This window comes from Ananas comosus, linkage group 23, assembly GCF_001540865.1.
Source record: "Ananas comosus cultivar F153 linkage group 23, ASM154086v1, whole genome shotgun sequence".
Lineage (NCBI taxonomy): Eukaryota > Viridiplantae > Streptophyta > Magnoliopsida > Poales > Bromeliaceae > Ananas > Ananas comosus.
In genome coordinates, this window is record NC_033643.1 from 3,781,863 (window position 1) to 3,793,168 (window position 11,306).

The 11,306-nt window shown below is 32.0% G+C and overlaps 1 protein-coding gene across 1 annotated transcript; it reads left to right on the forward strand.

Moving 5' to 3' along the window:
* Window positions 4,100-11,058, forward strand: LOC109728373 (transcription factor MYB30-like). Its single transcript, XM_020258765.1, has 5 exons — window positions 4,100-4,236; window positions 4,514-4,541; window positions 8,506-8,782; window positions 9,499-9,628; window positions 10,566-11,058. Exons 1-5 carry the CDS (start codon window positions 4,100-4,102, stop codon window positions 11,035-11,037), a joined length of 1,044 nt encoding a protein of 347 aa, XP_020114354.1. The 3' UTR covers window positions 11,038-11,058.

Below are 11,306 nucleotides of genomic sequence, written 5' to 3' on the forward strand. Positions count from 1 at the left end.
GGACCGATGGCGGAACTAATTATAAAAATTAAGAATCTAATTGTAAAAAACAAAGAAAAAAAAAAAGATTGGGAACCAAAATTAAAAATTATAGAATCATGTAAAGCTTGGAGACATGGCACTACAACAAAAATCGTATATAGCAATACTTTTAAATATCGGTACAGGTCAAAAAATATGCTGCTAGCTAAATTACCAACACTTTTAAAAAGTGTTGCTATATGTGGGGTTGCTAGGTATATAGTGACAGTTTAAGAGTATCAGTATAACCTAAAAAAATACAGCTAATTTATAAACACTTATTTAAGCATTTAGCAACCGCCGGAATCCTACCTTGTTGGCTGCGACGCGGAGGAAGAGGAGAGCGAGGGGCTCTTCGTCTAGGGTTTCAATGGATTGAGTGAGGGGAGAAGGAGTGGATGGTGATTGATTTTTCTTTTTCTGTTTATAATCGGGCCGAATAGGCTGGATCGGATGGGTTGAGTAGAGTAACCTTTTTTTTTTTTTTGTTGGATTCTTTATATTTATGCCTTAGCAGAATTTTTTTAAAATTTTGGCATAAATAGGACACTTGCACAAAAGTGTTCCAAAAATGTGTCGCTATAATCTAANTGGCTGCGACGCGGAGGAAGAGGAGAGCGAGGGGCTCTTCGTCTAGGGTTTCAATGGATTGAGTGAGGGGAGAAGGAGTGGATGGTGATTGATTTTTCCTTTTCTATTTGTAATTGGGCCGAGTAGGCTGGGTGGGGTTGGTTGAGTAGAGTAACTTTTTATTTTTTGTTGGATTAGGCTTTATATTTATGCCTTAGCAGAATTTTTTTAAAATTTTGGCATAAATAGGACACTTGCACAAAAGTGTTCCAAAAATGTGTCGCTATAATCTAATTCTGTTGTAGTATGGTACAATTAACCTTTTTAATTGTTGTCATTTGTCATGAGTGTGTAATTTTTTTGTTTTAGGTGTTTCATTTGTAGGCCTGACCAAATCAAGCCCAACTCATTTCAGCCGGCCCGATTCTTTGCATTGTCTTTTACAAACCATAAACGGAGGTTCGAACTTTTGACTTTTTGCAGTAAAAATAAATTTTTTTACTACAACCTTTTTTAATACCTTCAAGTATATCAATGAGCTCGCAGATATGTATCATTTTTCTCATGTTGATCTCGTGATGAGAATCATAAGAAAATTGCATCTCCACTAATAAAACTTTCAACTGAACGGTCCCTAATAAATTAATTTCTTTTATCTTTTTTTTTCTTTTAGAATATCATTATACAGGTACCAACCAACGACCTAAGTTCTAGTCCGAAATTTAATGTTGCTCATCGTTATATTTTTGTGGTATATTTGACGGAGAAGAATAAGCAAATGTATGCTGCTCACGCCACTAAGAAGGTTAAAGAAGATGAAATGCAACATTAATTCAAATTTATGTCTGTTTATGACTTAAGGCTTATGAGTACAACAATAATTCAAATTTTGGTTTGGTTTAATAATTTAGCTTTTCTCCTTTTTCTTTCTTTTTTTTTTTTAGCCCACAAAAGATGAGTTAGTTATAATTTTTATGTCCCTACATGTAAAATAGAATTTAAATGAAAAGTTAAACATTTTAATTCCATTTCCTTTTAAATAAAACTAAAGATATAATTTGATGCAATCAACTTGAACCTTTTTTTTTTCCTTATTTCTTAAGAGGAAATGCTCAAATGCTCATTGGCTTTAATTAATATGTAGAGCTTGATTATAATATAAATAGTTACTTAAAATAAACAATATATAAAGGGGTGTCCTCTAACCTAAATAAACAAAGAAGAGAGATAATCGTGTACTTAAGAATTGTTTAGTTGGATGTAGTTAAAATATAGTATAGTTGAAGATGTATGTAGTTAAAGATACAACAATTACACTTACATATATCTCATTTAGTTTGATGGAGTAGAAAACACTGCAACTATATATAAATAAATTGCATCTAGTTAAAAAGTATATTTGTAAAATTTTATCTCCTTTTATATATGTGGTGATGCGATTACAAAAGAAAATTATTTTATGTATAAAAATAATTAGAAAGATAAGGTTATCTTTTGTTTAAAATTACTCTCTTTAACTGCTACAGTTAGACCTTCTTATGTAGTTTCAACTACAGTACGTGAATTCCAACACATCAAACGAAACTCTGAATTTAAATTTACATGTAGTTATAACTGCAATGCAATTACAACTATATGCAACCAAATAACTCCTTAGCACGATTGGTTAAGAGCTTAATAGTTGATACCCAACATCCTAAATTTAGAGCCTAGCTTAGTGCTTTATATTTCTAGCTGAGTTCATTTCCAAGCAATAATATTTCTTAAAAAATATTTTTGATGAGATGGGTGAATCGGAGGGGCAAATTTGATTGTTTGGAGACACAGATGATGTGGTACCATCGCCATATTTTAAAATTTTTCCTCTTATACACAAACTAAATTAAATCAAGCTTATAGACAAATCAAATATGGAAAAAAAATATATTAAAATTCTCTTTTCATTTCCCAGCATCAAAGCTTCAACCTCAACCTGGCCTGAACTTGTGATTAGAATACATGGTTGTGAGAAATTTTACACAACCATGTATTTTTGCTGTTAATTAAAAAAAGAAAAGAAAAAGTAAAGCAAAATAACTTTTTTTTGGTCAAAGAAGCATCAACAAGGAATTGTATTCTCTTTAATAAGAAAAAGAAAGTGGGACTAATTAATGGATGAGTCATGGTGCACAAAAACATCCATCTAATTTTTGACGAAATTTTCCTTTTTTTTTTTTTTTGGTTTACCATCTTTCTATTCTTTTACTTTTCCACCAAAAGTTAGAAAAAATAGGAATGTAAAATATATGTATCTATAAAATTAAAATATTATAAATTAGATATTATCCCTTATATACATATTTATTTTTTTACATTGTGTTTGGCTCGGGTATAAAGGGGAATAAGGGGGATATCCCCTCTTTATACCCAAACACATTTTGGGTTGTATTGGGTGGAAACAAGCAGTTCCCATCGGGGGTTGGAACAAGCTTGTTCCCACCCACTTGAGAGAGAGAGAGATTTTAATTTTAATTTTTAATTTTAATTTTTAAAATTTTAAAATTTTAAAATTTAAATTTATAATTTAAAATTATAAATTTTAAAGTTTAAATTTCAAATTTGATATTTCTAAATTTTAAATTTTAAATTTGATATTTTTAGTTTTTAAATTTAAAATTTGCTATTTTATATCTTTAAAATTTAAATTTGGTCTTAAATTTGAATTTTGATATTTAAAATTATAATTTCAAATTTTAAAATTTAAAAGTTAAAATTTTCAATTTCCAATTTTAAATTATAAGTTGAAAATTTAAAAAATTTAAATTCAATTATAGGGATAATATCATTATTTTATATTTATAACTAACAACTATTCCTCTTATTCCCAATAACCATCCAAACTTAATTTTTCTAGTTCCAGCTTATACTCACATTTTCATCCAAATAAAAAAATACCCTTGTTCTTATAAAAATTCATACTTATACCTATACCTAGTATAACTAGTTCCTACTAATTTTTGAACCAAATGGAGCTTTATATTTTAATTTTTTTTTAATATATATCTTTATAAATGTTAAAGAAATTGTGATTAGCCTCAACAATCCTACAACATCAATCATCTCACTCAATAGTATTAAAATAGCAATGATCATGTACATGTAACTAAAGCTGACCCTTTGGGGCTTTTTATGGGCTGTGCTTTGCCTTTGTTCCAATCATTTTCCTTTGATGATCACACAAGAATAACTGCATGTGATTCTATATAAAAGTGTTAAATAGAAAGTAAATTTTTACCAAGATTAAGTGATTAGATTTGTCACTCTAAAAATTCTAGAGTTTGCAAATATATCCTTCTGTTACAAAAATATAGATAACTATAGACAACATATTTAACCACAGTTAAGCAAGAAGTAAAATAATCCTATTTTTATTATAAAATTGAGTCCTCTTATCTTTCTCTCTCCCTTTCCTTTTTGTCCATGGCTGCGATGAGGCCCACAACAGTGATGAAGTAGAAAGCGAGGCACAATGGCGGCGACAAAGATGAGGTGTGATGCACGGTCGGTGGCGAAGACAAACTGCGTCGCGTGGTTGGAGTCGAGATTGGATGCTCCTCATCTGACGAGGAGAAGAAGAGAAAAAGGGAGCAGAGAAGAGAAAAGAAGGTGACTCCACGATTTTTTAGGGGGAGAAAAAGAAGAACTCAACCATAAAGGTAGGACAGAGAGGAAGTGTAACACCCCAATAATTCCACATCGATCGGGTAGTTATAACTAGATGTTGGGCATATAGTTTGATTAGGCTAGACATAGTAACTGAGCTTAAGTATTTTGGTCGGTGGTTAGGCCCAACGAGTTATTATTACTAGCAGGTCGGGTCTTACATTTGGTATCAGAGTCAGTTCATCAGCCGAAAATGTGATATGAGTCTTGGCTGTGGCAGGGTCGGAATGACAAGGCTAGCAAGACAAGTCTCACATCGCTAATTATGGCTAGTTGTAGGGGTATATAAGCTTGACTAGGCTAGATATAATAACTGTACTTAAGTATTTTAACGAGTTATTATTACTAGTAGGCCGGATCGTTATAAGAAGAAAATGGGTTTCTATTGGGGCAAATTTGGAATGACAAAATTGCCATTTCGCTCATTGTTAAAAAATTAAAAATGAACGTATCTGATCTTTTGGAGGAATATATTTGCAAATGATAGAATTTTCAAAGGAACAAATCTGATCCCTTAATCTTTGTAGAGATTTGCTTGCTATTCGACACCTTTATAGGAAGCTGTATGAAATTAATCCTTAGAATTATTAATTAATAGTGAAGTATCATCACTAGACATTGGAGTTATCTCCGGTGATCGATTATCCGAATCAATGTTCGCCTATTAAACTTAATTTAGACTATTTGAACTTTTTAGATTTTGAAGTTCGTAATTTTGTGATATCATTTCTCTAGTACTCCAGTGGTTTCAAAATTAACAATTTTCAATGGCTAATATGAAGTGAATCTAAGAATATCACTTGATCACTAGGCAAATAATATCCTAAAATCGCAAAATTGAGTTTCTAGAAAGTTCAAATAGTTTATTGAAGGTATCGATCATCGATTCGTATTCCACATTGTTGAAAACAACGTGGAAGTAAATTCTTCTGTTCACTTCTAGAATATTTCTAGAAGTAAATAGGACATTTCAATTGACGATCGGCAGCATTAAATATGATCTAAGATATTTAAACTTTTTAGGTTTCAAACTTTATAATTCTTTATATCATTTGACTAGTCTTCAAGTGGTTCAAAAAATGATAGCTTCTAGTGGCTAATGTAAGATGAATTTGAGACCACTTGATCACTAAGCAAATAGTACAGTTAAATCATGAAATTTGGCTTTTAAGAAGTTTAAATAGTATAAATCATATTTAATAGAGCTGATCGTGTTGATTCTAATCTCCTATCACCAAAAACAACGTGAAAGTAAATGACTACGTTTACTTCTACTGGACTGATTAGACCTCAAATTATATATGTTAGTAAAAGGACATTAATCCACCAAGGCACGACAAAGTATATTTAATTAGCACATTGGTAGCAAAAGAGCCCTAGAACTTAAAAGTACCTTGTATCTCTCAAAAACGGAAAATGAAAAATTTCTCACATTTTCTTGGAAACAACAAAATTTTCTAACATTTGAACATGCAGTGTTTACTTGAGAATGTTGTGATTCTCAATACTCCACTTATATATATTATTATTATCATGTATATTATTTCATTGGATTATGCTTTTTAGTTTTTTTCCCCTCAGTGTTTTGATTAGAACTTACAAGTCACACAATTTTATCTTCATTCAAGCCATATTACTAATGTTGAAACAAACCAAGTGGTTGTTTTTAGGAAAAACTTCAAAATACCATTCCTGTGGTTTCACATTTTTTTTACTTTAGTACTCTGTGATTTAAAGTGTATCAATTTAGTACTCTGTGGTTTCATTTTTATTTTTTTTATTATCGATTCCACTAATTTTTTTCGTTAAATCAGTGACAAAGTTAAAACTAAAGGATACAAAAGTGAATATTCGATAAATCTAGATGGGGTATCTGAAGTTTTTTGTTTATAATTTAACGAAATCTTAATGGAGAAGCTGACAAAAAAGATAAAAATAAAACCACAGAATACTAACTTGATACATTTTAAACCACAGGTACTAAAGTGAGAAAGTGCGAAACCACAAGGATGGTATTTGAAGTTTACCCTTGTTTTTATGCCACAATACCAAACTCTAATTTTGCCATATTATTCAGTCATGACCAAGGAATCTAACAATAGTCTCCCCAAAATAAATTCTCATGCCAATAAGTCATAATCACACTTGAATTTATGGGCTTCACCATGTTTTTGATGTGGGAATAGAGTGAAAACAACTTCCACTATAACAATGTACCTAAAAAACTCTCTTTTGAATAGTAAACATATGTTCAGGTGTTTCATTTAATTTTTAGCTAAGTGTATTTCTAAAAAAGATGAACGAAGTGGATAGTATGCTGCCTTTCTCTCTCAAAAGAAAAGGGCGATGCAACTGACATACTAAACAATTATTTGATAGGGTTATTGGGTGGTTTAATTCTGTAGATATTAATTTATTCTGTGGGCTAAAAGATTTTTGTAATCTTCTAAGTTTATTAATTGTTATTATTTGGCCACTAAATCGAACTAATATATAGAAGATGATTTGAGTTGGATATAATTAATCTTGTGCAATATTCGAAGGTAACTAATTAAGCACCTTAAGTTTATGTTAGATTTGGATTTTAGGAGTCATACCTAAATAACTTATTGATTGGGGCTTGGATCCTCTAAATTTCTGATTTGAATTTAACCGGATATGGTAATCCTTGTATCGACAATTCGATAGTTTCTCATTTTAGTTTTCTTTTCCAATAACTTTTTTCAAGGTCTAGATCCACAAATAATAGTTAAGGTGGGCAATTGGAATAATTTCTAATTAGATGATTCACAATTTAACTTACCTCAAATGCTTTCAAACACTTAAAAATTAAGACTCGCTTTATTTAACAAGAAGTCAACCTATTCCTAAATTTTCCACCATTTTTTTCTCTATGTCCCCCACTAGCAAATCAATAAGAAGTTCAAAAGTCCAAACAATGTAAACAAAGAACAAATTCTACACTAACACTACAACAGAATTAGATTATAGGAACACATATTTGGGACACTTTTGAGTAAGTGTCCCATTTATCCTAAAACTTAAAAAAACATCTACTAATGCTTAAATACAAAGCCCAATCCAACAAAAAATAAAAGATTACTCTACTCAACTCACCACACCCAGTCCATTTGGCCCGATTACAAACAGAAAAGAAAAAAAAAAAAATCAATTACCATCTTTTCTTCTCTCTTTACTCAATCCACTGAAATTCTAGACGAAGAGCCTTTCCTATCGTCCTCCTCCGCCACCGCAGCCAACGAGATAGAGTTTCGGGGGTTGCTAAATGCTTAAATAAGTGTTGGTAAATTAGCAGCACTCTTTTAGGTTATAGCGACACTCTTTAACTGTCACTATATACCTAGCGACCCCATATATAGCAACACTTTTTAAAAGTGTCGGTAATTTTAGCTGGCAGCACTTTTTTGACATGTACCTACATTTAAAAGTGTCGCTATAGACCGTTTTTGTTGTAGTGTAAAAGCTTCTCAAAACCCTTTCTTTGGCTTGCTCTTACACCTCTTCTTTTAGTTACACCTCCTTCTAGTTAGACAATTAAGTGGCAAAGGATTTGGTGGTTGGTATCCGAGACCCAAGTTCGAATCCTAGTTGATTCACATTTTCAGCTAAGTTTATTTCTAAATGAAATAAATAAAGCGGGTAGCGTGCTACCTATCTCTCAAAAAAAAAAAAAAAAATTTAAGAGTTCTCGGTTTTGAAGCATTGAATGTAGAATATATTTTGTTTTGACCATATCCATTTTGATTAAAGTTTTAGCTCCGCAATTGCCTCGCCATCGTTGTCATATTCGTGACTAATGTGGAGTTCCTTTAAGACCTAGAGGAACTAGTTTGAGGTCTAATTGTTCATCATTCAAAAGTAAAAAGAATTACAAATATTGTGTCTCTATTCCAAAATGTTCACTACTTATTATTATATACAAATAAGATCATTTTGATAAAGTAAGATCATGGCCATTAATTAGTGAGTAATAATTGGTTTTCATATGACTTCAAAATACTACGTAGCTAGGTGTTTGAACCTGTTTACTTGTTGCCTCTACATATATATAAAGTTGTAAAAAACCACATAATTAGCCAATCTTATTTTATCTTCCTATACTTTGATCACATGTCTCTATTCTCTCTCTCTCTCTCTCTCTCTCTCTCTCTCTCTATAAAAAGCCTCAGTTGCCACTCTTTACTTCCTGAGATAACTCCAAATCGATCCATCCTTTTCCACCTCATAGCTAGTATTACACTATTACTCTCTCACCTCTCTCTCTCTAGATTATATATATACATACATCAATATAAATTCTTTATCTCCTACTACCTTAAAAGTGTGAGTACCTTACTAATAAAGCAAAGTAAAGAAGAGATCATGGAACTTAGGAGAGGTCCTTGGACAGTGGATGAAGACCTTATGCTCATCAACTACATCGCCAACCACGGCGGAGGCCAATGGAACTCTCTCGCCCGCTCTGCAGGTATATATATATATATATATATATGAATATATATACATATAGATACTTGTACTGAATTTTCTCGGTTTCTTTCTTCTCCAGATACTGATGTTTTGCTAAATATTTTCATTTTTGGTGTTCAATACATAACATTATTTGGAGTATAAGCGTGACGATCGATGTAGTCGAAATTTTTCTCTTGGTATAGGAGTTATATGGCAATATTTCAATCAAACTAGTTAGTTGTTTCAAAACACTGTGTGTGTGAGAGAGAGAGAGAGAGAGAGAGAGAGAGAGAGAGAGAGAGAGAATCTATATGTGGACAATCTAGCCAATCATAGATAAGATTTAACATTTTATGGTATTGTTTGGATGGGAATATAAAGGAGAATAAGGGAGCTTATTCTGTTTGCAGTCTTAACGGATTATTCCAAAATAATCCATTAAAAGAAGAACATCGTAGTTCCTGCATGCCTAGTTCATGCTAATCGTAGAAATGATATATGTAACAAAAATTAATAAGAACAGCTTATTCTCGAACCACCTCTTAAGATGTTCTTCGATGATAACGGTAAATGAAGATCTTATCATCATATGTACAGTAAAACTCGCACATGGCTATATAATTGGGTTTCTAATGCATGAGATTATCGATATTTAGAAAACTAAGCCAATAATTAGTATTTGTTTTAATATTTAACACGATCTTATCTTCTTTTATATATGCATGAGAGCAGGTCTGAAACGAACTGGAAAGAGCTGCAGGCTTCGATGGCTCAACTATCTACGGCCGGACGTCCGGCGCGGCAATATCACTCCCCAGGAACAGCTGCTCATTCTCGAGCTCCACTCTCTATGGGGAAACAAGTAAATTCATAATCTTTTCATCGCGTCGACAAAATCAAATTGCAACAACTCATAAAGATTGAGTAAAAGTTAGAGAAATAACTAAACTTAGTTAATGAGTTTTAGTTGTATGGTATAGATAATTGAGTCTTGGTCCTAACTCCCCTCCCATTGAGAATTGAAATAAAACTTTATTTGTCGCACAAGCAAATTATAAGTTTGAATAAAAGCTTTTTGTTTTTAAACCTAAAATTAATTATTTAGGCATGTTAACAATATATATATATATATGTTTTTTTTTTTTTTTTTGAGAGAAAAGTAGCACGTTACCCGCTTTGTTTATTTCATTTAGAAATAAACTTAGCAAGAAATGTGAATCAACTAGAATTCGAACTTGGGTCTCGGGTACCAACCACCAAGCTCTTTAGCCACTTGCACTAGGGACGGTCGGTATATATTTTACACCTCTTAAACTAGGAGTTTAAACCCCTCTTCGAAGTTTAGTACTAAAGAAAAAAAAAATGCTATTTGTACACTCTGTTATAGTATATAGACCTTACATCTCGTGATCCCAGGATTTAGAAAATCTTTTTTGAGTTTCTAGTTTTAGAAAAAAGTGGGTAAAATAAGTGAGTAAATCTTGGGTTTTTAAAAAATCAAGCCGTAAGATTTACATCTATAATATTATAAGTGTACAAATAGCATTGTTCTTTTCAAACAATTTTATTATAAGGCTACTACTGCTTCATGGAAGCTTCAATATGTCAAAAAGACACAATTAAAATGGTAAACAAAGATCATAGACTCATAGTACTATTAGTACAACTTTTTTGTTAGTCCAAATTTTCCATGATCAATAAAGACAACTAAAGGACTATAAAAAAAGCAACTAACACATAGTAAGAAGAATTTCATACGGCTCTTCTTTCTCTTTTTTTACTTATTCTCTTCAAAATAGGTGGTCCAAGATAGCACAACACTTGCCTGGAAGGACCGACAACGAAATAAAGAATTATTGGAGGACGAGAGTGCAAAAGCACGCGAAGCAGCTCAATTGCGAGGTCAATAGCAAGAAATTCCGCGATACCGTCCGGTACCTCTGGATCCCCCGCCTTGTCGAGCGCATTCGGGCAGCGTCGAGCAGCGCGAGCTGTCCTATCGCTACATTTTCCAGCTCATATAATTCTGCTACCGTCACCGCCACTGCCGCCGCTGCCACACGGTTCTCCTCACCTACTGTGTCGGAATGTGTCACGGATTGCTACTCTGGTTCAACATCCGCACAGGGAGATGACGCGATTCGTGAGGAGAGTATTATGTGTGGTGGATTAGATGAGTCCATATTTAGCCAGAGGGATTATGATAATTACGCGGGATTAGTAGAATGCAATAACTTGTGGAGTGTAGAGGGCTACAACTGGAACTTTTAATAGAATTTACACTTATTACTATCCCTATATTATGTCATGATTTTGTACTTTGCACTTTAAGAACTTTTAGTTTCTGAGCTTTGACATTTATTATCTTTTAGTTTCTAATTGTTAAAAAAAATGAGTTCCATATAAAAATTATTGACTACTTTATATCTTTACATGAAATTAATGATTCAAATATTTCGTAATACTTCAGACTATATTAATTAAAATATCATTTTACAATAAAAATTATAATTACTACTAATTAGGAATATATGTAAAAG

Coding starts and splice junctions, on each gene's coding strand:
- LOC109728373 (XM_020258765.1), top strand. CDS start 4,100: ATGGCGGCGACAAAGATGAGGTGTGATGCACGGTCGGTGGCGAAGACA. Junction 4,542..8,505: donor TGACAAGGCTAGCAAGACAA/GTCTCACATCGC, acceptor TTACTTCCTGAG/ATAACTCCAAATCGATCCAT. Junction 9,629..10,565: donor CACTCTCTATGGGGAAACAA/GTAAATTCATAA, acceptor TCTTCAAAATAG/GTGGTCCAAGATAGCACAAC.